This window comes from Rhinatrema bivittatum, chromosome 2, assembly GCF_901001135.1.
Source record: "Rhinatrema bivittatum chromosome 2, aRhiBiv1.1, whole genome shotgun sequence".
In the NCBI taxonomy this organism is placed as follows: domain Eukaryota; kingdom Metazoa; phylum Chordata; class Amphibia; order Gymnophiona; family Rhinatrematidae; genus Rhinatrema; species Rhinatrema bivittatum.
In genome coordinates this window covers 264308040-264335421 of record NC_042616.1, presented here as the reverse complement: position 1 = coordinate 264335421, position 27382 = coordinate 264308040, and the positions used below count along the sequence as shown (strand labels likewise).

General features: G+C 47.5%; 1 protein-coding gene across 3 annotated transcripts in view; it reads left to right on the top strand.

Annotated features, from left to right (window-relative positions):
• Positions 1 to 24241, top strand: part of SACM1L (SAC1 like phosphatidylinositide phosphatase) — a 92213-nt gene extending 67972 nt beyond the window's left edge. For all 3 annotated transcript variants that reach the window (XM_029589465.1, XM_029589467.1, XM_029589466.1), the window contains exons 13-18: positions 4594 to 4692; positions 12002 to 12140; positions 15793 to 15862; positions 16024 to 16096; positions 23816 to 23909; positions 24107 to 24241. In XM_029589465.1, the coding sequence (XP_029445325.1) occupies positions 4594 to 4692; positions 12002 to 12140; positions 15793 to 15862; positions 16024 to 16096; positions 23816 to 23909; positions 24107 to 24145 (514 nt within the window). In that variant the 3' untranslated portion in view covers positions 24146 to 24241. The remainder of the gene's footprint in view (positions 1 to 4593; positions 4693 to 12001; positions 12141 to 15792; positions 15863 to 16023; positions 16097 to 23815; positions 23910 to 24106) is intronic.
• Positions 24242 to 27382: the final 3141 nt, after the last annotated feature.

The following is a 27382-nucleotide window of genomic DNA, read 5'->3' as shown; positions in this document are numbered from 1 at the left end:
AGCCTTTGCAGCCCCGAAAGGGGTCATGCTTTGGGTCCAGACAGTGATGGGCGCGTTTGGTGAGCTTCCGGGGACAATCCCTGCTCCGTTCCTCGGCAGCGCGGGTCCGGACGCCATTTTGGATTCCCTGAGGTCGGCGGCTCCGTCGTTGGGCACCATTTTGCCTCCATTCACGCCCATGGTTTCAGCAGCACAAGCTGCACATGGAGAGGAGGATCTTCCTCCCAGTCTGTCCCCGCAACGCAGAGTCCCTGAGGGGGACAGGGTTGCAGAAGACAGCAGATCTCAGCCTGCAGATGCTGCTGTAGGGGATGCGGACGACACTTCGGATTCGTCGTTCTCAGAATTTGTTCTCATGCAAAAGGCCTTTAAGGCCTGCAAGGCGGGGAAAAAATAGGTCTCTCATTCTGGACTCCCAGCCTCTGCCTCCTAAGTGGACTCGGGCTCCGCAGGACGCACATCCTTTGCTAGAGCAGCGGCCAAAGCCTTTAAGAACCCCAGTGACTGATTCTGAGTCGTCTTCGGAATCTGAAGATAAGAACAACGGGGATTTGCCCTCTCATCCTCCGAATGGCAGCAGGGAGGACTACGTGGAGCCCATGTGCCAGACAGCAATGATCCAAATCTGGTCCATCTTTTTCTTAGGGATGAGCTAGGACCTCTTATACCTGCTATCCTGGGGGAACTAGGCATTCAGCTCCCTCAAGAGGAGTCTCGGCTTGGTGCTACAGACCCTGTGGTGTTGGGACTCCGGGGGCCTCCTACATCCTTCCCTTTCCATTTTTCAGCCACGGACTTACTTTTTAAGGAGTGGGACACTCTGGACTTGGGAATGAAGGTGGCTAAGGCCATGGATAAGCTTTATCCCTTACCTGAGGAGGCCTTGGAACTTTTGAGGGTTCCTAAGGTGGATTCAGCTGTGATGGCAGTCACAAAGACCACCACCATTCCAGTTACAGGGGACACAGCCCTGAAGGACCTACAAGATCGTAAGCTGGAAGTCCAGCTTAAAAAGATATTTGAAGTCTCTGCCCTGGGGATTTGGGCAGCGATATGTAGTAATTTTTCGTTGCGAGCAGGTCTCCGTTGGGTCCAGCAGCTCCTGGCCAATGAGTCATTATCCCAGGAAGAAGCCCTACAGGCGGGGTGTCTGGAGGCTGTCATTGCCTATAGTGCAGATGCCTTTTATGATTTGCTTTGCACATCTGCCAGGACCATGGTGTTGGCGTTGTCCGCTCGGCGACTTTTGTGGCTCCGGAACTGGGTAGCAGACCTGTCTTCGAAGGCTCAGCTAGGTTCCTTGCCATTTAAAGGTAAGCTCCTTTTCGGCAAGGAGCTGGAGGACCTAGTCCAGTCCTTAGGCGAGAATAAGGGGCATCGCCTACCGGAGGATAAGCCGAAGTCAAGAGGAGCTTTCCCATCCAGGTCTTGATTTTGCGACGGACCAGGACTGCCAGAGGATCGGTTTCTTCCTTTCATCACAACGCCAGTAGACAGCAGTGCTACACTCCGTCCTTTCAGGGGCGGCGTTTTGGTAGACCTGGTTCCAGCCAGGGTGCGCCGGGGGGAAAGACCTTGCAATGATGGGCAGCCGGCTCATTCCTCTGTTCCGGTAGTGGGCGGCAGACTAATGCTGTTCTACGAGGAGTGGGCCAAAATCACGTCAGATCAGTGGGTCCTCTCTGTGATAAGACACGGTTACGCATTAGATTTTGCACGTATGCCCCGCCAGCAGTTCCTGGTCTCTCCCTGCGCCCAGGCACCAAAGCGCAGAGCAGTTCAAGAAATGCTGCAGCAGCTGCGCGAACTCGGAGCCATCGTTCTGGTGTCATCGGAGGAGCTTCGAAAGGGCCGGTACTCCATTTATTTCGTGGTCCCCAAGAAAGAAGGAAGTTTTCAACCCATTCTAGATCTCAAGCGAGTCAACAGATGTCTGCGGATTCCTCGATTCCGGATGGAAACGCTAAGATCCGTCATTGCTTCGGTGAGACGAAGGGAATTTCTGGCATCTCTGGATCTCACTGAGGCCTATCTGCATCCGAGCAGATCATCAACGTTTTCTACATTTCTCCATTCTGGGGCATCAATTTCAGTTCCAGGTGCTTCCGTTCGCTCTGGCCACGACACCCAGAACCTTCACCAAGATTATGGTCGTGGTGGCAGCACAGCTCCACAAGGAAGGATATCTGGTCCACCAGTACTTGGACGATTGGCTGGTCCAAGCAAAGTTGGAGGTGCATTGTCAGGAAGCAGTCCATCGGGTGCTACAGTTGCTACGAAACCTTGGTTGGGTAGTCAACCTGTCCAAAAGTCGACTGACTCCCTCACAGTCCCTGGAGTTTTTGGAGCTTTATTCAACACTTGTCAGGGCACGATATCCCTCACGGAAGAGCATGTGATCAAACTTCAAGGGCATGTTCAGGCCTTGCTAGCCAAGTCTCTTCCAATAGTTTGGGATTATTTACAGGTGCTGGGTTCCATGACCTCGACTTTGGAATTAGTTCCTTGGTCTTTCGCTCATATGAGACCTTTGCAATCCGCGTTGCTCTCCCGCTGGAACCCAGTTTCAGAACAATTTAGTCTTCCATTGCCCCTGACGGGATACACTCGCTCCAGTCTGGCCTGGTGGCTCAACCCGGACAATTTATGGCGGGGAGTGCCCTTGGTAATTCCGGATTGGATGGTGGTCACCACAGATGCCAGCCTTTATGGCTGGGGAGTGGTTTGTCAGCGGACGTCTTGGAATTTGAATTTGGTTCTTAAAGCCTTGTGTTCGGCACGCTTTGAACCTTTGCGTAGGGTGACTTTGAAAGTTCTCACCTTGAAGGTAGTATTTTTGGTGGCGATTGCCTCAGTTCGCCGACTGTCGGAGCTTCAAGCATTGTCGTGTAGGGAACCCTTCTTGAGGATTTCTGATTCGGGTATTTCCCTGCATACGGTTCCATCCTTTCTTCCCAAGGTGGTGTCTTCTTTCCATTTGAATCAGTCAGTGGAGCTGCCAGCTTTCTCTGATCAAGACTGGTTGGACCCCGATTATAAGGATTTAAGGAAGTTGGATGTTCGCCAAGCTTTGCTCCGCTACCTGGAACTTACCAATGAGTTCAGGGTGTCGGATCATCTATTTGTGCTCTGGAGTGGACCTCATCAGGGTAATATGGCTTCTAAGACCACGATAGTTCGTTGGTTAAAGGAGACCATAAATTCTGCTTATTTGTTAAGTGGGCGGCCATTGCCAGTGGGCCTTTGGGTTCACTCTACTCAATCTCAAGCTGCTTCTAGGCGGAAAGTCATCAGGTGTCACCCGAGGAAATATGTAGAGCGGCTATGTGGAAGTCTCTCCACACCTTTGCTAGACATTACTGTTTGGATGTTCAGTCGTCAGGGACATTCGGAGCAGGGGTACTGCGTGCGGGCCTCTCCAGATCCCATCCCAAGTAGATGAAGCTCTGGTACATCCCAGGAGTCTGGACTGATCCGGATACGTACAGGGAAAGGAAAATTAGTATCCTTACCTGATAATTTTCATTCCTGTAGTACCATGGATCAGTCCAGAGTCCCGCCCTATTTAGGGTCTTATCAGTTTGGAGAGTCCACGCTATTGTATTCCTGTCTAGTTTTTTGCAGACCGGTTGCGTTATACTGCAGCCCCCATGGGTGCTGATCCCATCTGGGGGTTCCATGAGCCAATTTTTTCCGGTTGTTTGGTTACTGTATATAGTTAGTTTGGGGTTTTTTATAATCCATTCTGCTTAGACATTAAATAATTCTGCCAGACTGTAGGTGGCACCAGCCCAAATAAGGCAAAGTTTGTTGTTAAACTTCTGTCTCCATCTGCTATGGGGGGGGGGGGGGGCAAAACCGTGGAGTCTGGACTGATCGTGGTACTACAGGAACGAAAATTATCAGGTAAGGATACTAATTTTCCTTTCTTGTAAAAATAGCAAAGGCACCCAAAGGGCGCATGGAACAGAGCAAATCACATCCTACTCTGAGCAGAGCACCATGTGACCTCCCTTAAAACTCTTTTTTAAACCAGGTGAACTGTACTAGACTAGTTGAGTCATGCGGATAGCGCCTTAGAAGAAAATGTCTTGTCATCTTTTTTTTTTTCCTTCACTTTTTCATTGTTGCATTATTTCAGGTTTTAGTGAAATTGCCAAGTTCTGTTGTATTCTGTAGCAAGACCACCAGTTTCCATTCTTTGATATGTTTGTTCTATGCAGCTACTTTTTCTGGAGTGGTGATAGTTGTAGAAGGATGAGCCAAGGAGAGAGGAACACAACATGTCTGCCTTATAGTACTGGGAGAGAGGGCTCATTAGGGAATGCTTTCCATGGGATCCTCTTCCGAAAAACATTGTACGATTTTAACCACAGCAAGCCTGTCTATATTTTTTCCTCTTGAAGTCAATTCCCAGTGTTGATTTCATGGTGTTAGTAAAAAAATAAATAAATATATAGCATGATCTTTCTCTTTACATTTCTAGGTATGATTTATTTAAAATACTTACTAGTATCACATTTACAGTGCTAGGAATAGGGAAGTGGATTTCCTGTTCTGGACTAAAATGCTGTCTCTTCCCTCTCCATGTAGATATGTTGCCTTCGATTTCCATAAGGAGTGCAGTCATTTGCGGTGGGATCGACTGCAAATCTTGGTTGATCAAGTATCGGAACTACAGGATGAGTTTGGGTGAGTCTTGAGGCAGCACCAGCCAACTGCAAAGCACCCTGCTCACAGCTTCCCATAAACAGGTCTATACTGTAAAGTGCGGTTGGAGATTCCCCGTCTGCAACTCGCTGTGGGCGCACAATTGGGACGCGTAAAGCGATCCTGCGATACAGTCTCCAGTTTCACGCGTCCTTAGCGCTTCTTGAAACCGACGCATAACCCTTTCCGCACCCAGCATGTATATGATATGTAAATGAACGAATTAGCTATTTAGTGAAGGAATTGGCTATTCCCTCCCGATACTGTGACGCGCGCTCCGATTATCTCCTTTGTAACCCGCTATTTTGCCGCGTCCTTAACCTGTTAGTTTACCGCCTACCCTCTACCTGGTGTTAGTCCTGCACCATGGACAACCTCCATATATACTAACCCGCTTTCAAACTGCATTCAGCCCTTCTTTTTGCATGAACGATGCTGCACGGAACTCCGATTGCATTAGTTATTTGCTTAAAAAAATTATTTCATCCCGCATGTTCCGTATGGGAGCTGACAGCGGCTTACAAAAAAAATTACAGTTCTCATAAAATGCTAAAGTTGTGAGATATATATATATATATTTCCGAATCCCCCATCTCCGGGCGGGCGTGCGGTCATCGAGGCGGCGGGAGCCGGCAGGCGGGTGGGCGCGCGTTCGAAATCGGAGCGGCCTCGGAGGGAATTCGCTAACGCCCTCCCCTCACCTTCCCCTCCCTTCCTCTACCTAACCCACCCCCCCGGCCCTGTCTAAACCCCCCCCCTACCTTTGTTGGGGGATTTATGCCTCCCAGAGGGAGAAGTAAATCCCCGCGGGCCGCTGGCGCGCCTAGACGCAACCCGGGGGCGGTTCCGGAGGGCGTGGCCACGCCCCCGGACCTCCCCGGGCCGAAACCACGCCCCCGGGCCCGCCCCCGAAACGCCGCGTCCCACCCCGAAAACGGCGCGCCACTCGGCCCCGCCCCCGACACGCCCCCTCGGAAAACCCCGGGACTTACGTGAGTCCCGGGGCTCTGCGCGCGCCGGTAGGCCTATTGAACATAGGCGCACCGGCGCGCAGGGCCCTGCTCGCATAAATCCGGGCGGATTTACGCGAGCAGGGCTCTTAAAATCCGCCCCATGGTTTGGAAGGGTTTCTGGAGTTCGGTTCATCACTTATGCATTTGATCCTGCTGGTTAGACTGCTCCAGAGAATATACAAAACTCCAGTCTTTTTTTTTTTTTTTTTTTTAAAGAAATGTTTTCAGATTCTGTTCAGACTTGTTGCAGGGGGTAAGCAAAGATAGGTCACATACACATGTGGTGGTACTGTCAGGGAGTCCATTATTTTTGGTCACAGATAACTCAGGAAATTGAAGATATGCTTCATCTGTCGATCCATATTGGGCCTGCACTGGACTTACAGGATATTTGGGATGGCTCTCAGATACCTGTTAAACATAGTGTGTTAACTGGACCGCTACTTTTAGCCACTAGATTCACTATCTCAACCTTTTGGAAATCTGATCCCACACTGGATTATTGGTATACCCAAGTGAGACTGTGGATTTGGAAAGGTTGAGATTTGAACTGAATAATACCTGCTTCAAATATGAAGCTATTTGGGGCCCCTATATGAATTATTGTGTGACACCGCAAACATGATTTGGTGTATTACTATGAGATCAAACACGTTCCAACTTACAGCTTTTGCTGTGACTGTGTACTAGTCATAATTTGCTCATGCTTATGTGTAAACTGGAAAAATGTTGTTTAAAAAAAAAAAAAAAAGGGCCAAAAAAATGCAGATTCATTACAATTCACACTGGAAAAAGATCAGATGTTTCTAAACCTTTTTGGCAGAAAGGTGTTTCAAGCTTCCATGCTGACTGTACATACGTAATACACAACTCACCGATTCTGCAGCATATCCATAACTTCTTACAAAAGCTGAAGCCTTTCCTACAACCAGAAAAAGGTTCTATGAGCTATCCTCAATCTTTGAGTGCGGAAGAAGGCATCCACCACCTTATCCATTCAATCTATGAAGCTTTTGATTCGGTTTCTAGAACCTCCGCATTATCCGTTTGGAGTGCATCATATGGCATGATTTCAGGCCACTAGCATATGGACAGGTAATCATTAGGAACTAGCGGACCTCCCCTGTCTCAGGGATAACCTTTTTGAAGAAAAACTCAGGGAGACCATTGTGCAGATAAGAGATCAAAATGTAGTTGTAAATCCTTCTCAATGGGCCTCAAGTAGCCATCCACATCATGATAGAAAGGCTATCATATAGGCAACCTTATTGTCAGATACCCCTTCTGGACTTATCAACAGTACCATCTACAACCTCTTCCTACCCCACAACAACAGCTTTTCTCCACTAGGCCTAGACAAAGATAGTGCAGACAGATGACTCAACCGGCTCACCCTAAGCCTAGACTCAGTTTTTGATCCCTTCAGACAACCCACACCTCTTTTCTGGTCAGGGGGCAGAATCCAACTTTTTTGGACACGTGGTGCCTTATCACCAAGGATCCTTAAGCCCTTCAAATAGTGCGCTCTGGGTACTGTTTGCATTTCTCTTGTCTACCGTTTCTCCCACATTCTTCATTCCTTTAGCCAGATCAGTCATGTCTCCGCAACTTCTTCTGGAAGTTCAGGCAGTTCTGCAGCAGCAGGCAGTAAATCCCTATCTGTGCCCCAGCATGTGCAGGGCTTTTTCTTCTGTTGCTTCCTTATCACAAAGAAATCAGGAGGCTTGTGGCCAATACTGCATCTGAGATATCTGTACAAGCACCTACTTCGAGAGAGATTCAAAATTAATTCCATCAGCACAATACTTCCACACATTCAGAAGGGCAAATGGATATGTGCATTGGACCTCAAGGATACTTATTTGCACATACCCATCCACCATTTGCATTGACACTACCTTCTGTTTAAGGTTGATTCTACCCACTACTAATGCAGAGTGTCCCCTTCAATTCAAGGTGGATTCTACCCATGACCAATACAGAGTGCTTCCAATCAGCCTATCAACTACCCTGAAAGTTGTCTTCAAATGCCTGGTAGTGGTAGCAGCACATCTGCGATGCCAGGGAAACAGTCCTTCCTTGGATGACTGGCTAATCACAGCAGGATCACAGGATACTGTGATCAGCTCTCTACACAAGACCACCTTGTTGTAGTGCTTTGGCTTTCTAATCAATTTCAAGAAGTCAAATTTGGTGCCCACCCAAAAGTCTGAAATTTATAGTAGCATGGATAGACTCTGCACAAGAGAGAGCATTTCTACCCTTGAATCGAGGGACCATCATCCTCTCCTTGATCCAAAAATTGCTCTCCTCTCACTGATGGACAGTAAGAGCTCTTCTAGTCATGTTAGGACACATGGCAGCAGTCGTTCATGTGGTTCCACCACTAACTCACAATCGTATTCAATGCTTTCAGTGGGGCCTATGTTCCCAGTGGAATCAGCTGATACAGCCCCACTACAAGGTGATACAGATTTCCCAGGAGATGACTCAGAAGCTCCGATGGTGGCTAAAAACGCATGTCCTTTGAGAAGGCATGCCCCTGTGGCAGTTTCCTTACCGAATAACATTAACAATGGATGCCTCAATAAAGGGCTGGGGAGCCCATGTCTGCTCTACACCCAGGGCTCTTGGTCTCCCAAGGAAAGTCAATATTAAATCAACCTGCTTGAGTTACAAGCAATCAAAAATGCATTGATTTTGCTTATGCACTTGCTTAAGACTGACAAACAGGTGCCCATGCTTTATATCAACAAGCAAGGGAGAACAGGATCATGGCCCCTCTGCTGGGAAGATCTCAAGATCTGGACTTGGACAAACAGGAGTCGAGCAGTATTGAAGGCTTTCTATCTCCCAGGGATCTGCAACATGCTCACAGATTGGCTCAGCAGAATATTTTGTCCATACAAGTGGTCTCTCAAACAATCTGTAGCTGACAGTCTACAGGAGAAAAGCAAAACAAATCAGTTCTTCAAGCAAGCTAAGTCTATCTCAGGACACTTTCTTCCTCAACTGGGGAACAAATCTCATGTATGCTTTTTTTCCCTCCAATCCCACTCATAGCAAGGACAATGCAAAAGGTTCTTCAGGATCATGCTCAACTGATCCTCATAGCTCTAGCATGGCCCAGACAAGCATGATATGCATATCTTGTGCAACTTTCCAGCCGTCCTCCCATTCTGCTGGGAACAAATCTGATACTCTTAATTCAAGAGAGCAAATCTCTGTATCATCCCAACCTCTCAGCCCTCAACAGCCTGGATGTTGAGCACTTGGGAATTGCATATCTCAACCAACCTACAGAGATTATTGATATATATTTAGTCTTATCTAGCAAACTATCAACTAGAAGAAGTTAGAATAGATATTTTAAGTGGTATCTGCAGAATGTCTTCAACCTTTTCTCATGTCTCAGCATCTACTATGTCTCTTCATCTTTCAAATTCAGGTCTTGCCACTTCTTTGATACAAGTGCACCTCAGCACCACAGCAGCCTATCATATGTTGGATGATAAGCTCATATCCACTCATCCGCTAATATCTAAATTCATGAAAGGACTGTTGCACATCAAACCTCCAATTCAAAAACTTCCCAAGCTGATCACTTCTGCTAGAAGCGTCTGCAAACTCCAGGTTCTTAAGTGGTTCTTCAAACTCGCCCCAAGTTTCTTCCAAAGTGGTTTCGGCCTTCCACATCAATCAATCATTCTGCCTACGTTTTTCCCAATGCCTCACAGGCATAAAGGTGAAAAAGCCCTCCATACTTTTTCGACTGCAAATGGGCCTTGGCGTATTACAAAAGGAGGGCTCTGGTTTGACAATGTGACAATCAGCTTTTCATCTCCTATGACCCAAACCGGCTGGGAGCTGTGGTCACCAAGCAAACCTTATCTAATTGGTTGTAATCCTGCTAAGTGCTACGACTTAGCGAGAATACAACTCACTCTATTAAGGCTCATCAAGTGAGAACTATGGCGTCCTCTGATATTCATCTTTGAAGTGCCCGTTGAGGACATCTGCAAAGCTGCAACTTGGTCTTCAGTTCATAATTTTATGTCCCATTACTATCTGGATAACCTCTCAAAAGCTGGTAGTAAATTCGGACAGGCTATTTTTTAAAACCTATTTTCACTGTAGTGCACCTCCATGGTAGGGACTGCTTTGCTTACTATGTAAACGCTCCATTGCAACCCTCAGCTTGGTACTCCCTACATGTAATGGCTAATTCATCCTGCATATCGATGGGAAAAGGTTTGCTTACCATAAACTGTTTTTCCATAGGTAGCAGGATGAGTTAGCTTGAAATACCCACCTGCCTTCCTGGAGAATTGACTACATGTCTAGATTTGTCTCTGATACTGACTGAGGAGGCTCACGAGGCAATGCACATGCAGGATTGTTCGCACATACTCAGTGGAGCTCAGAGCTCTACTATGTTGGAGAAACAAGTGCAGTGCTTCCAGATGATGTCACCCACATATAATGGCTAATTCATTCTGATAACTACAGAAAACACAGTTAACAGTAAGAAAACTTGCTTTTTTTTTCTGAGGCAGAGGGTACCAAGTTACATAACATAAGATATGCTATACTGGTCAGACCAAGGGTCCGTCAAGCCCAGCATCCTATTTCCAACAGTGGCCAAGTCACAAGTACCCAAACATTAGATAGATCACAAGCTACTGTTGCTTATTAATTTATAGTCATAGCAGTTTATGGATTTATCCTCTAGGAACTTATCCAAACCTTTTTTTTTTTTTAAACCCAGTTACATTAACTGCTGTAACCACATTCTCTGGCAATAAATTCCAGAGCTTAACTATGTGCTGAGTGAGAGAATTTTCTTTGATTTGTTTTAAATGATCTATTTGCTAACTTCATGGAGTGCCTCCTGGTACTTCTATTAAGTGAGAGAGTAAACCAATGTACATTAACTTGTTCAAGTCCTTTCATGATTTTCTAAACAAGTTAAGAACGTACAGAGCACCTGGGGCCTGATTTTTTTCAAGAATAGCCTCTGTTCTTTGTCTTGGGTAGTTCTATTGAAAATCTGACCTGGAGCAGTATACTTTCCAACCATGCCTCTGATTTTTTGTTTGGAAAGGTTTGGGAGTTTTTTCTTCCTTTTCCAAATTTTGGCTTTGTGCTGCCCAAAAGATCAAGGTCCAGATTCTCAGAATATCCACAATGAATTTTCATGAGAAGCTTTATATATACTTAGTCAAAGAACAGATTTCATTTTTGCATACTTTGGTATCCTGAAAACCACACTTGTATGTGGTCCTCCAGGACTGGAGTTGACCATCTTTGCAGCCTAGCCCAGTGATAGCTCCAGTCCTCGGGTGCCACAAATAGGCCAGATTTTCAGGATATTTAGAATAAATATGCATGAGAGATTTGTATGCAAATCTCTCTCATGCAAATTCATTGTGGAATCTCATGCAAATTCATTGTAATCCACGCTCCTAAACGGAACCTACGCTCAACAAACAAAGGCCTCCTCAAAATTCCTCATGCCAGAACCACACAACTGAACTCAAGACCTGAGAGAGCCATATCCATCGCCAGCCCCACTCTATGGAACACAATACCAATTGAAATAAGAAATCAACCAGATATCAAAACTTTCAAAAAAGACCTGAAAACCTGGCTTTTCACCAGAGCCTACTCAAACTCACTCAATCAACCAGACCACCAATCAACCACACATCCCAACACCAAGAAAAACGCTCCATCCCTCTAACAATTAAATAACGCCCACCATGTGATCACTTAAGATAATGTGCAACCAACCTCACTTATCACCCTTAGCCTCCCTAGTCTATATGTAACAACAATTTTTTATTATATGTATTTATCAACTTTAACGTATGTAATAACTCTGCTGCTACATAAGATTGATATATGTATTTACCTAACCTTTAAACCCCAAACATTATTTCAATATGACAATTTGCTGCAATGATGTTTATTTAGAATAAATATGCATGAGAGATTTGTATGCACTACCTCTATTATATGCAAATCGCTCTCATCTCTCTACTACTGTAAACCGTTCTGATGGCGAAACCGAATGACGGTATACAAAACACGTTAAATAAAATAAATATCCTGAAAATATGGCTTGTTTGTGGCACTCGAGGACTGGAGTTTACCCATGAGAGAAGCAAACAAATATAAAATCGTGAATTAAACTTGGGATGCATTTACATGGATGCATTGGTCACCTGCATAGTAATTTAGGGATAAGTGTAACTAATGTATGTCTGCATTTCTAGCTATTTCCTGGTGGATGTGGATGGGAAGATTATGTCGCAGCAGGAGGGGACCTTCCGCAGCAACTGCATGGACTGCCTAGACCGCACCAATGTGATTCAGAGTTTGTTAGCTCGCCGCTCTCTCCAAGCCCAGCTGCAGGTGAGGCACCCCAGGCCTGGCTTTTTTCCATAGAAACAGCATAAGCTGCAAATTTTAGGCTTATCGAAGGTGGACAGTGGGGTGGATGGGGAAGAATTTGAAAGCAGTCTTTATGTGTGTATCTACTTCTTTAAGAAGAGATGTAGGCCCTGCCATTACATGGCTATCTCTATAACCAACAAGAGGGAAGGTTATTTTTTTGGAAACCATCATTTCGTGAAGCAATATGTAGCATTGCAAGTACAGTGCCATGGCACTTTTTAAGTCTTCTGAAAAACTGCAAAATTCACGAGTAAAATCGATTCCTGAACATACCCAGATCAGTCCAGACCCGTGAGTTATTCATCCCTTCCAGCAGATGGAGTCAGAGAACAAAACTTTGAGGCACTGCTACTTAACTGAGAGTGCCACCTGCAGGACCTCAGTATTTCTCTGACTCCAGCAGATGGAGTCAGAGAACCTACAGGCTGTTATCTTTTCTTTTTTTTTTAAACTATTTTTTGTTTTAGAGTAGCTTTAGGTTCCAGATCACAGACACTCCCTGAGGTGTTAGGTATCTTTGTGGGCCATCCCTCAGATGGAGCCAGGCCGCCAGAGGGTTGGATACCCCTGACTGTGTTCGCTCGCTGTGTATCGGATGGTCCGCTAGCCAGGGGTCCTGGCTCCCTTGACCTTCAGAGGCACTCTTTCGACCTTATTTCTCTGGACAAGGTAGTACCTGCTTAAAGTTTCTTTAAGTTCCTCTTTTTTTTTATTTTATTTTTTTTTTAAACAGCTTACAAGAAGCAGAAGATCAGTGTTTATCAGGAACTTCAGCGGAGAGGGCTTAGTCAATGGGAGCTGTCGACCAGGGCTGGGAGGAGCAGGACTTGAGTGGCAGAGGCTCTGTGGATTTGTGGTTGATTGCGAAGCTAGTGCCGGGAAGGAACCGCAGTGCCTCGTTTCTTGTGTAGTCCTGGACTCTGTCAGCATTCCTGGGAACTCCCTGGTGGGGATTGCATCTATTCCCGGCGGTGGCTCGGTGAGCCCGAGTCCAGCGCGTGGTTCCGCGATCAGGAGACGTGGCACCAAAAACTAAAATGGCCGCCTGCTGCGTGTGTGGTGCAGCGGGTCTGAACTCATATTCCCTGTGCCCGGCATGCATTTTGGGGCAAGTTATGCAGGAAATCGTGGGAGGAGGTCAGCAGGGTCTGTTCCCGTTGCCGCCGGAGAGGCAGTGCACGAGACCGCAGGTGGTCAGGCGATTCTCCTCCTCCCCCCCCCACACTCAGGCAGGATGCCTCGGAAGGGGAGGGTGAGGCAGCTGACAGTCTCCTGGGATAAGTGGAAGATTAATCTGAGGATTTTACCCCAGATTTTATTCTCCTTCTCCATAAAGCCTTCCTGGCTAGGAGAAATGGAGAAAGAAGATGGGCAGGGGATTGCCCAAGGGCCCCGCGGCTAAAAAGTCTAAAGTGACTTCTCGGGGGACTGGCGATATTCTTCAGCCCCTGGGTTTGCGCCCTGCGGCTCCAGAGGCTGGTCCCAGAGACGGTGAGGACTCTGAGCTGTTCCAATTGGACTCCCTCTATGCAGGAGCTGACCCGGATGCGCAGCCGACCACTGATGCAGACGGGGCAAAAGATGACCCTGATCCTGACGAGTTCCCGGTCCCGGAGGGAGAAAATCCGCATGTAGTGTGCCTGTTTAAAAGAGATGAACTGCACCCCCTCATCCCGCAGATGCTGGAGGAATTAGGAGTGAAGGTCACTCAGGAAGAGTCGGATAATGAGGGTGTTAACCCAGACCTGGAATGGCTGAGGGGACCCACTTGCACTTTTCCGTTGCCCAAGAAGACCTGAAAGCTGGTGAACCAGAAGTGGGACTCCCCAGATGCAGACCTGAAGGTAGGCAGAGCGTTGGCCAAGCTTTACCCCTTAAAGGAGAGTTTCCTGGAATTGCTAAGGATCCCAAAGGTGGACACGACTGACTCAGCAGTAACCAAGAAGATGACGATCCCAGTGGCCAGGGCAGCAGTCCTGAAGGATGTCCAAGATCTTAAGCTGGAGGTGCAACTCAAAACGGATGTTTGAGGGCTCAGCATTGAGCCTTCGGGCTGCGGTCTATGCCATTTTAATGCAAAGGGCCTGTCTCTGTTGGATTCAGAAGGGCCGCGGCGGATGGCAGCATGCTGCAGGCTGCGCGTCTGGCGGCAGGTATAGCCTACGTGGCAGATGCTTTGTATGATTTTGTGCGTACGTCTGCTTACTGCATGGTCTCCTTGGTAGTGGCTAATAGGCTGCTGTGGTTACATAACTAGTCAGCCGATTTATTGTCCAAGGTCCAGCTCTGTAATCTTCCCTTTAAGGGGAAGCTGTTATTTGGAGAGGACCTGGATCAGTTGATGAAGGTCCTGGGGGAGTCCAAGGGGATTAGATTGCCGGAGGACAGGAAGCAATAAGAAGGTGTTTCCTTCTCTGGCTCGTTTTCAGTTAAGTAGCAGTGCCTCAAAGTTTTGTTCTCTGACTCCATCTGCTGGAAGAGATAAATAACCCACTGGTCTGGATTGATCTGTGGTATTACAGGAACGAAAATTAGCAGGTAAGAGCCAATTTTCCTTTGCAAAACTGTGATATCTGCAACTCTGTGGGTCGTGACCATAGATGGCAGGTATCCCTTTTTTCTTTTGCTTTAAAGGGCCAGCATGATATGCGATAGCAGGATTTAGAACCAAGACGTGTACCATGTATCTGGGGCTGTTGGGGAGTGGGAGTGGCCCATTCAGGGTTCCTGAGAGCAGTGCAGCAGCAATTGGACATGAAAGGGGTGCGCTCAGCGATGCATGGGCTTTCTGGCCTCCCTGGCCCAGGGTTGGGTATGTGTAGTCTCCTTGCCTTTCCCCCTGCCAATGGTGTTGCTGTCACAGAACGCTTTTGGGAAGGTGGCTTTTATGGCATGTTGGACATTGGAATGGTCAGTAAGTGGAGGGGGGAATAGGTGTGTAACTATGATTGTCACATCCCGCCTGACGATGTGTGACAGTGACACGCCGCTCTGCTTCCTTAGCCACTTTAGAGCATAGCGTTCAGGTGTGGCAGAGACTATGCTGTCTGACAAATCCAGCACGTTTCGGGAGCGTTTTAAGAGAGACTGCTGAGTGAATCTAGAGCGCATGAAGTATTGTAAAGACCAGGTAAACTGATCAGGAGGATATTAATTTTTCTCTCAGCAAACATAATTTCTTAAAACTAGTTTTCTTAACTTGTTTGACATTGAATATTTGTGATGTGGTGCCAGAGCCTGTGACATCCCAATGCCTTTTATGTGGCCATTTCAACATGGACTCGGTGACCTAGCCGCCTCATCAGCCAGTCACCTTGCAACTTCAGTCTTTGTCCAAGGCTAATTTCTAATGCTCACTGAAAACCTATGGGCAAGGTAAACCTCTTCCATATTGCACTATCCCTCCAGTGTACCTTTTTGGCTTTCTCAGCATTCATTTACAGTCTTTCACTGCCTCACCTCAGAGCAGTTGACAACTCTAGTGCAGAATGATCGCCTGTAAAGCACCCCGCCCGCTATCTTGTGACCTGATTGACACTCTTAAATGAAGAGTAGTTGGCAACCTCCAGGGATTTATCCACACTTTTCTTTCCGGATCTTCTCATTTCAGAGGCTATGTATTCTTCACGTTGGACAGAGGATTGAAGAACAGGCGGAATTTGAAAAGATTTACAAAAATTGTAATTATTACTTTTTTTTTTTTTTTTTTAACTCCCCCCCCCCCCCCCCCCCCACGATGGTTCCCAAGATTGTTGAAATGCCTAATGTGTTGGATTGTGTGGGTGACATTCCTCCTGCATTAACATTTCTCTTTTTTTTTTTTTCTTTTTTTTTTATGCAGCTTGGGCTGATAATGCAAATGCTTGTGCCAAACAGTATGCTGGGACAGGTGCCTTAAAGACAGACTTTACAAGGTCAGTACTGGGAAGTGCTGCTGAGATGCCTCTGAGTCCTTGCTGCTATGCACACTGCAAGCTGAGCGCGTATTTCACCCTACCCATAGATGTTTGCAGCCAGCAATCCTTGAGAACCGCAGATCAGTCCCCTGCTGGAAATGTCCACCATGAATAGACATCTGATAGTGTCACACATTTGATTTAAGAACTGTTTCCCTGTATGTACCCAGATCAGTCCAGACTCCTGGGTTTTGCCTCCCTTCCAGCAGACTGAGACAGTTTCACTGCCACCTAACTCGAGGTCCCACCTGCAGTCCCTCAGTATTTCTGTCTCCAGCAGATGGTGGAGGTGCAAAACCTGCAGTCTGTAGACTAGGTTTTTTTGTTTAGGGTTTTTTTTTTTAAGAGAGAAATTTAGACACTCTGAGATTGCCTCCCAGGGGGGGGTTGGTGGGGCCATCTCCCCTGGTTTTTGAGGTGGACGAGCAGTGGGTTGGGGACCCTTTTCATTCTCAGTCCCTCACTGCCAGAGGCAGATAGCTGGTGGAGCCAGTTCCCTTGCCCTCAGGAGGACATACAGAGCCTGCTGCTACACTTCAGTTTGCAACAAAGTGTTTTCTGTCCTTTTTAACTGATAAAGTTTAAAGGAAAAGGAGCTGTTTTTTGTGTGATTTCCCATTTGATCGGCAGTGGTGCTTCAGCCTCTAAGGGGGCTTAATTTGAAGTGGCTCTTTTTTTGGTGCTCCTCAGGCAGGTGACTGCACTTGCGGTCCCAGCACCCTTGGCAGCATGCCACGCGGCTCCAGCTGCACGGTGTGTGGTGACGCACATGCACAACTTTCTCGCAACTGATGATGCTCTCTGTGCCTCTCCTGAGGAGAGGGCAGATCGGGGACGGTCACAGTGGCATCAGGGAAGCAACTGGGAGGCTCTCCGGTGAGTTGGTGGAAGCAGCGGACCCCTTCCCCATTAGCGTGGAAATGAAAGCCATTTTGTCGACCTGCAGGGGTGGGGGGGGGATTTCCCTCCTCCGCTGTTCTCGGCTGATATGAGCCCCATGGAAGACTAGGGGGCTCGAGGGCTTCAGTTGGGGGAGAAGAGGACCACCTGGGGGAGGCTTTTGAAGATTCCTCTACATTGTCCTCCAATTTTGTCCTCTGCTGCATAGGGTTTATTTGGCCAGGAAGACTGAGGGACAACACGTGGCCATAACCCAGGAAGAGGGCCAGACCCTCGCGGGCTACTGGGGCTACAAGGGTTCAGTGAGTCCTGGAGATGCTCGCACAGACGCACACAGTGGATAACTTCTCGGAGGCACAGGATCCCCAGGACTCGAATCCGGCTCTGGTGGACCAGGACCCGGAAGAAGGGCTGGGGAAAGCCCTGGCTATGGAAGGGGATGACCCGAAGGTAGTTCATCTTTTCCACAGGGAGGAATTGGGTCCTCTGATTTCCCCATGTCCTGGCAAAGTTAGGGATAAAAGTTCTGTGAGAGGAGTCAGATCAGGGGAGGATGTAGATCCAGTCATGGATGGCCTAAGGGGTCCAGCGAAGGCTTTTCCTTTCCATAAGTCAGTCCAAAAATTGGTGTTCAGGGAGTGCGATACTCCTGAGACTGGCTTGAAGGTTGGTAGAGCGATGAATAAATTGTGTCCTTTGCCTGAGGACACACTTGAGCTTCTGAAGGTCCCAAAGTAACAGCAGACACCAAGGCCCAGCAGGCCTTGGTGTCTGCTGTTACTAAGATGATATCATTCCGAATAAGATGATATGATGATCATTCAGGATAAGAAGCTCGAAATTTCCCTCAAAATTTTTGAGGTGGCTGCTCTCAGCCTACATGCCGTGGTCTGCAGCAGTTTTATGCTGAGGGCTGGACTGTGATGGGTACAGCAGTTGCAGGTGGACACATCCACGTCTGATTCAGAGGAAAGCAGGCGGAGCGGCTGGAAGCTGTGGTTGCCTACGGAGCCAATGCACTATATGACCTCATTAAGACTTCTTCCAGAATGATGATGTCAGCAGTATCAGCCAGGTGGCTTCTCTGGTTGAGAAACTGGTCAGCGGATATTTCTTCCAAATCTGTTGGGGATGTTACCTTTTAAAGGGAAGGTGCTCTTTGGACAGGACTTAGAGGAGCTGATCAAACATCTGGAGAGAATAAAGGTCATAAATTGCCAGAGGATAAACCGAAAGGATGAAAAGGGTCCTTTCCTTCATACTCTCGTTTTCAGAGGGAATAGGTGTTTTCGGCCAAACAAGGCTTCCAGCAGCAGTCCTGGAACCAGTCCTTTTGCGGGTGGAAGCTGAACAGAAATGGCTCTGACCAGGGTGGTAGTGGAGCCAAATCTGCCCAATGAAGTGAGGCCGGCCCATTCCTGAGTTCCGGCCTTAGGGGGATGGTTGACCTCTTTCTTTTAACAAGGAGTGGGTCTTAAGCCCCATAAGACAAGGTTACGCTTTAGAATTTGCTTGTTTGCTAAGAGACTTATTCATGGTCTTCCCATGCGCCTACGAGGGAAAGCTGGGTGGTGCAACAACCATCAGCTGCCTACAAATGCTGGGAGCCATTGTTCCTGGCCCCCTGGAGGAACAGGGGATAAGTCGCTATTCCATTTATTTCGTTCCCAAAAAGGAGGGAATGTTCCGCCCAATTTTGGACTTCAAGAATAAACGTGGCTCTCAAGGTTCCTCTTTTTCAGATGGAGACCCTCTGTAATTTTGGTGTGCGCAAAGCAGCGTTCTTAGCTTCCCTGGATTAACCAAGGCATACATGCACACAGGGAGTCAGCTCAATCTTCAGATATCTAAGATTCATGGTCCTCTGAATGCGTTTTCAATTTTGTGCCCTTCCGTTTGGTCTGACGACAGCTCCCAGGACTTTCACCAAGGTGTGATGGTCATGATGGCGGTGGCCCTCTGGGGAGATGGCATCCTGGTTCATGCATATCTAGATGACTGGCTGATTCGGGCGAAGTCAGAGGTCCTTTGCAGCCAGGCAGTGGATTTGGTACTGCAGCGCTTGAGATCCCTGGGGTGGATAGTAAATTTGTCCAAGAGTCATCTTTCCCCTACTCTGATCTTGTAGTTTCTGGATGCACGTTTCGATACCAAGGTGGGAAAGGCTTTTCTCACCGAGAAGCACATTACAAAATTGCTCGCGCAAGTTTGTGGATTGTTGGAGAAGTAAGTGCCCAAAGTTTGGATTACTTGCAAGTTCCATGGCATCCACTTTGGAGCTGGTTCCTTGGGCGATTGCCCATCTTGCTGCCTCTGCAGTCTGTGTTTCCCGCTGGGACCCGTTATCAGAAAGGTTTCATCTTCCGCTGCCTCTTATGGAGTTAGCTAGGTCCAGTCTTTCATGGTGGCTTGGTAGGGACCAATTGAGGAAAGGAATTGGGGATTCCGGACTGGATGATACCACCGACGCCAGTCTCTCTCCGGGTGAGGAGTGGTATGCCAGGACCAGTCTGTGCAGGGCCAGTGTTTGGCAGAGGAAGCGTTGTGGTCCATCAGTCGCTTAGAAAGAAAAGTGGTGCATTTGGCACTGTGGGCATTCCTACCTCTGTGGGCATTCCTACCTCTGTTGCAGGAGAAGTCAATGTGATGACAGTGGCTTACATCAATCAACAGGGTGGCACAAAGTCATGTGGTGGCTTAGGAAGCCCAGGAATTAATCTACTGGGCAGAGCAGCATCTGATGCTATTAGCAGCTTCTCACATCGCCGGCTTTTCTCAGTCTGCAACAACTGGATCCCGGAGAGTGGGAGTTGTTGGAGGAAGCAATGCACTTCATCAGTTGCAGATGGAGCAGGCCTCACATGGTGGCAACTTACCAAAATTCCAAGGCCCTGCGTTCCTTCAGTCAAAGAAGGGAATGAGGAGCAAAAGGGGGGCTGCCTTACTTCTGCCTTGTACAGAAGAATGCCCCTTGGCCATGTTTCCGCCGTTGCCACTGGTGGACAAGATCTTATGGCATATAGAAATCCTTTCAGGAGAAGTGATTCTAATAGCACCAGAGTGGCCAAGGCAGCCTTAGTTTGCAGATCTGATCAACCTAGTAGTGGATGGACCATTGAGGCTCGCTCACCTACCAAAGCTTCTGCATAAAGAGCCCATATTTTCTGATCAGGCAGCTCGCTTTGGTCTCACGGCTTGGCTTTTGAAGAGAAACGCTTGAGAGAGAAGATATTCAGAGGATATCACTTCTACTGTATCGCAAGCTAGAAAACCTTACACCAAGGAGGTGGATGTGAGTCTGGAGAGTTTTCGAGTCTTGGTGCATGGAGCAGGGGATTGATCCTACTCTGGCATCCTTGCAGAGAGGGTTGGTGAAAGGTTTGGCCTTTAACTCCCTCAGAATTCAGGTGGCTGCCTTGGTCTGTCTTTGAGGCAAGGTACAAGGGGTTACCCTAGCTATTCATCCGGATGTAATACGTTTTCTCTGGTGCGCAATGCATTTGCATCCTCTGGTTCTTAAGTTGTATCCCTCTTGGAACCTTAACCTGGTCCTTATGGGTATATATGCGGTGCCATTTGAGCTTCTTCGAAGGACTACTTTGAAAGATCTCACTTTGAAGGTGGTTTTCTTGGTGGCAATTTGCTCTGCAAGAAGGATCTTGAAACTTCAGGCTTTGTCCTATAGAGACCCGTGTTTTGTTTTGCAAATTCCGGATTTGGGAGTCTCGTTGAGGATGGTTCTTTCCTTCCCTCCCCCCCCCCCCCCCCCCCCTCGAAGGTAGTGTCATCATTTCATTTAAGCCAATCTGTCAAGCTCCTGGCCTTTCCAAATTCGGATGCTAAAGCGCCTCATGTGAGAGAGTTGCGACTTTTGGCTGTAAAGCAGGCGTTATTGCGCTATCTTAAGATCACTAATAGCTTCAGGTTGTCGGACCATCTTTTTGTTCTATGGAGTGGTGCAAGGAAGGATCACAAGGCATGAAGTCTACGATCGCACATTGGTTGAAGGAGGCTATAGGTTCGGTGAATGTCAGGTGGCCTCCTGGGCCAAATGTCAGCAGGCGGCTACCTGGAAGTCCTTGCACACATTCACCAGGCATTATTGTTTGGATGTCCAGGCCTCAGAGGCCATGTGTTTTGAAAGTGTGCTTTGAGCAGTATTCTTGCAGTCCCACCCCGTTTAGGGCAGCTTGGGTACATCCCAGGAGTCCGGACTGATCTGGGTACATACAGGAAAAGGAAAATTGTTCTTACCTGCTAATTTTCGTTCCTATAGTACCACAGATGTGTCCAGAGTCCTGCCCAGTTAAAGTGGGGAATTTTGGAGAGTCCGCTTAATAGGTTACTGTGCTTAGTCTGAAGAGTGTCGCAGGTTTCTTGTTTAGTTCCTCAAGTTTTAATTGTTCCTAAGATAAGGATCCACTTCCTTCTGCTCGTTCAGGGCATTATTAATGTATGGTTGTTGGTAGGTATCATGGCTTGGGTACCTGTCAATACTGAGGGACTGCAGTTGGCACCTCAGATTATGTGGCAGTGTCAGTGAAACTTTCTCTGTCTCCATCTGCTGGAGGGAAGGCAAAACCCAGGACTCTGGACTGATCTGTGGTACTACAGGCACAAAAATTATCAGGTAAGAACCAATTTTCTTATATTTTTGGGTGCTGTGAAAGCCCATACCCTTTTGCGGCCCTTGAGGACCAAAGTTGAGAACTCTTCCTGCAAAGGCAATTGTGTGATTTGGGGGTCTGTGCCTTTGAGTGGCAGTGCTTTGTTTTGCAAAGTTCATCACAATGCTCATAGACATCAGATACTGACAAAGATGTATGTGGTTTAGCATTACCTTCACTACATTTTTATCCTACTTTCTGAAAAAAAGAGAGGGCTTATAAGATCGTTCCTTCTGTTTGTGTATGCTTGTGTCCCCGACGATTTGTGTGTGTTTGGTGTCCTATCCACACCAAACTTTCAGGACATGTCAGGGGGGACATGAAGACTCTGATAGGTGGGGGAGAGGAGGGTGTGTGTCATGGAAAGTAGGCTTCTTTTTGGTTCTGGCTGGAGCTTCTTGTTTTCTGTGTGTCCTGATGTCAGCGCCTCTCTCTCTCTCTGATGGACATGGCATTCACTGGCAATTAAATGCCCTCAGATGCCCCTCACCCTTCATCTCTGCCATCATGGTGCAGTAACTGCTGTTAATCATGTCCAGCAGGGATTCATGGACATTTAAGTTCACAAGTATAGCAGAAATGTTTAGACAGATGCTTTGCAGTGTGATATCTGTGACATGCTGAACCGTATGTGTGTGTGTGTGTGTGTACACTCTACCATAGTTCAGGAAAATGAAACAATGGTGATAGGTGTACTTAAAGTTTCAGCAGTCTGTTCTTTGCACTACAAAACGAGCCAGTATCATAACTTATCGGGACACGTCTGGTCCATCGGCCCCATGAGTCTGTTTTTCCTTATGTACCGAGGAGGGGACTGAGTGTTCAGGCATGCGCGGTCACTCACCAGCTCAAACAGAGGGGCATTGTGTCTTTATCCTTGGTGAGCCCCCCCCTTTAAACTACAGGAAAACTTCTCTAGGATTCTCTGCTCCCAGTCAGTGAAGGATGCCCTGCTGCCCCCTGCAGAATGAGAGGATTTTCTTTCAGCACCTATTGGCTCCAAGCTCTCTTTCTCTCTCTTGGTGGAGGTTTTCATTATAGGTATATTTTCTTTTTCTTGAGGATATCGCCCCAGCAGACAATTAAACCCATTCCACTTGGAGAATCTTTCTAGCACGATACTGACCCCGGGTGTAGGGTCCTCAGCCTTTCAAGCATTTCTAGATAGTTTATTGCTGAGAATGTGGTGCTAGAATAAGCTGTGTGATAAATGTTACTTCCCCGTGCGTACCCGGATCAGTCCAGACAGTGGGTTATGTCCCCCTTCCAGCAGATGGAGTCGGAGCAAAAAACTGAAAGGATGGCCCCTTATAGGTTGGAGCGCTCTCTGTGTCCCTTCAGTATTTTTCTCTGACTCCAGCAGATGGCAGGGGACACCTACGGCTCCCCAGCATTTCTTACTACATTTTATTTTTCTTACCTTGGTATGGAGCAATTTAAAAAAAAAAAAAAAAAAATGTATATTACAAGTCTAACTTTGTCAATGCATTCTTGAGAGTGCCGGAGAAAGTCATGGAACATGAGTTCCACAGCTTTGTGCTCCTGGTGCTACCAGATTCAGATGAATACTGCCAGATAATCGCACCTTCCAGCTACCCCAGCTCGTATCTGGTTTTGTTTCTTGATTTTATTTAACGATAGGTGCCAAAGCAGCATTGCCGTCTCCTGGCTGCAGAGTTCAAACTTGCAGCAGGCTAATGGCAGCAAGCAAGAAAGAAGACAATTTTGCTGGGTCTGTTTTAAAGCTAAAAGGGAGGGGAATCAAAGCCCTAGATTTGGATGCTGCTTTGACCCATGATGACTTGCAGAGGATAACTGAGGGGCCTACAGGGGTCCTATAAAATTAATTTGTACGCATTTTTAAAAGTTCCGAGGCTGGGTTTCTTGTCCTCAGTCTACTCCCTTCAGGGTCCCTGGATTGCTGCAGATTTAAAATTCTGCAGAGAGTGAGACAACACACTCTATTTTAAGGAGGATTGCAGAATTGGACTGGAGCAGTGTTCTGGCGAGAGCTGGTTCCTGAGGGCAAGGACTGTGAGGAATAAAAATCAGGTGCACTCCATGGGTACTGGGTCCCTGCAAGAGCGACTGACTACCTCTTATTTTGCAGAACTGGAAAGAGAACTCAGTGGGGCCTGGTAATGGACGGCTGGAACTCCTTGATACGATATTACAAGAACAATTTCTCTGATGGTTTCCGACAAGTGAGTCTCTTGTTTTAAGCGGTTTCTTTTTAAGGTGATGGGGATTTTTGTTTTATGTTTGGGATTTTTTTTTTTTTTGGCTGGGGGGATGGGGGTGCAGGTTTGGTTTATTTTGCAGAAGCATTTTTAAGAATTGTAGATCTGGGGGTTTGTTTTTGGGGGTGTTCTCCCACTCTTTACTTCTGTGTCTGTTCTAGGATGCCATAGAACTTATTTCTGGGAAATTATTCAGTTGACGAAGCAGAATATACCAGTCCTCTACATGTGCAGCAGACTGGAAATTTTTGGCCGTTAAGTTATGCTTTTTATCCCATTTGGCTTATATTTTTATAGGTACAGAGAGAGAAACCCCTTGATTAAGGGCTGTGGTCACTTTTGGGGGTTAAAACTCTTATTCTGTAAATCTCGCATGTTATCTGGTGTTCTTACAATGTGACCCTCGAAGATAACATTTTTAAAAACGAATCCCTTAACAATTCCAGAGGGTAGGTAGCCAATAAAATGGCAGGTTTCCTCAAAGCAGACATTTTCAAGGCAAGCAGTTTACAATGTCTTGTGATTCTTACTGTTAATATCCATTGTATTCCCAAATGACTAGAAATGTGCAAAGGGATCTACCATAACTGGGGGAAAAAAAAAATGGAGTCTTGGCCTGTTTAACGAATAATTAGGGAAATGAGAAGAAGAGCTTTTGCACATCCTTGAAAAGTGCAGCCGCAGACATGCCCGAGCTTTATGCTGGGGCTGGAAGAACGAGTCTCTTTAGGGTGTGGGGCTGGCGAGAAACCAGTAGCCTTTCAAAGACTTCTCTATGGACGTGTGCCGGTTGAATAGGCGCGCTCCTCTGCATCTCTTGGCAATTGCCTTGTCAGAGGCCGTGCTGATTCACCAGGGGATGCTCTTGCGCATGCCGTGTCTGGACCTGGACTGAGCAACCAAACCAGCCGCAGAGAAGAAAAACTCGTCAGAGTGGTGCACTGCAATTCTAACAGTCCCAATGCTACAGAAAATGTAGGTTGACAATACTTTAAGTGTGCAGCTTTCCTTAATCTGTGTGTGTGATTTTATTCTGTCTCTGCAGCGCCCATTATCATGTGGTCGCTTTCTCCATGTGCATCATCTGTTTGCTGATGGCAGAGTAGTTACAGCCTCTGGCTTCATTGCAGCCGATGCGCACGGACACTGCACTTTATGGTAAAATCCAACGGCGTTTCAGAGTGTGGTGGAGGTGTTCAGTTGAGCAGAAAACATTTGGGCTTTTGTTATTGGAAAAGCGGCAGCAACAGATCACATTTAACCGTAAGCTGAAGAGAGCGCACATGAATGCAGCACTTGTGTAGGTATGTTCTACTTTCTGTCAGTAAAGAAGCACTGCAAAAACAAGCATCCTGGAAATATTTTAGTATACAGGTAAATTTCAATGTCTGCTCCTCCCACTGCCAACGTCCTGCACACCTTTCGGGCAGTCTCCAGTTCAGACCAGCTTGGCCCCCTTCCTGCCTAATTTGTCTCCTGCTTGGAGGCGCCATGCAAATCCAGCAAGAGAGCCCAGATCAAGAGCTTTGAAGTTTCTGCATTTATTAGTGCACTGTTGTGATCCACTGACTTTCTCGGCTTTGCCTTGTTGTGTATTCATGAGATCAGATTGTATATGTTTGATCTAATAAGCAGGCTTAATGTGTGTTTCCCTGTACGGTCCCAGATCAGTCCAGACTCCTGGGTTTTGCCTCCGCACCAGCAGATGGAGACAGAGCAAGATTTGACTGCTCTGTCATAAATACCAGGGTGCCACCCCACAGTCTGCCAGTATTACTCTGGCTCCAGCAGATGGGTGCTTTACTCACAGTCTGAGCTGATCCTTTTAAAAAAAAAAAAAAATAGATTTAGTTAGCCTTCCAGCCTTACTTGTATTAATTAAGTTTAAAAGAAAAAAAAAAGAGAGAAAATCATAAGAAGACTGAGAAGGCAGAGGAGGTCAGTCCCAGAGCGCTCAGCGAACTGTCTTAGCTTCCCAGGGGTTGGCAGGTCCTGAGGGCCCATACCCCCCCCTGGTTCTGTAGGCTGCTTGGTGCTAAGGGTTGAGACCCGACTTTGTCTTTTGACAGCCCAGCCGGGGGTGATACCGGGGAGCCTGGATCACTCACCCCGGTCGGACCGCTTCAGGACGCCGATGTTGGACAGCGTCACAGGTTGAAAAAATAAAAAATAAAATAATAGTAGCAAGACGTGAATTTTGTGGCGGCTCTCTGTTTCTTTTTGCTGCGGCGGTCTGGGAGGCTTTTCGCGTCTCCTCTCCCTCGCTCTTTACTTTTTTTCTCTGCAGCCAGACTTCATAATGGCCACACGGTTCGTGCTGCTCGGCCTGTGGCTCGGGGGCGCGCGCAACCTCCGCGGGATGGGCTGTGCTCAGCCTGCATCCCCGGAGGAGGCGAAGGACGTCAGGGGTCTGTTCGGGGGGTGGTCGTTCGGTGGGCAGAACGATGGCGGTCGTGATCGGGGAGCTGCCTTCTCCTGCTTCCAGTCAGTTGCCGGTGAGCGCAGGAAAAAGCACCATTTTAGATTTGGCCTCCTTCATGGCGCCGCTCGTGGTGGGGGGCAAGGAATTCCCCTGCCCTCCCTCTCTTCCCAGAGACCGGTTCCGCGGCCTGTTTCGCCGGCAGGAGCAGCAGGGGGAGGGCAATATGGGACGATACAGGGACAGAATTCGGACGTTTCATGTTCCTCGTTTTCCTCAGAATTTATCCTGGCTATGCATAGGGCCTTTAAGGCGCGCAAAGCCTTCTAAACAGCATTCTCCCTAAGTCCGGGGGCTTTGGACCACCCCCTGCAGGCAAGGGTTGACCCCGGTCGGGGGACCCGGGGGGGGTCTTCTAGGGCAAAGCATCTGATCAGTGGGAACTCTCAGTGATAAACACGGTTGCGCTTTAGATTTTGCATGGCGTCCCAACCCACGATTTTTCCCGTCCCCGTGCGGGTATGCCAACAAACGTCAAGCGATCCAACAGACCTTGCATCGGCTGTTGGGATCTGGGGGCAATTGTTCTAGTGTACCTCCTCCAGAGCAACGAAGAGGACATTATTCCATATACTTAGTCCGTTCCAAAGAAAAGAAGGGTCCATGTCGTCCCATACTAGATCTAAAGTGCGTCAACAGATGCCTTTGGATCCCACGCTTTCGCATGGAGACATTGCGTTCCATCATTATTTCCGTTCGTCCGGGGGAGTTCCTGGCTTCACTGGATCTGACGGAGGCATATTTGCACATCGGAATCAGGGAGGACCATCAGAAGTATCTCAGATTCTTCATGTTGGGGAAGCATTACCAATTTCAGGCGTTGCCATTCGGTCTGATGACAGCTCCCAGAACATTCACCAAGATAATGGTGGTAGTTGCAGCACAGCTTCGCCGGGAGGGTTTGTTGGTGCATCCGTACCTGGACAATTGGTTGATTCGAGCAAAATCCGAAACCCGG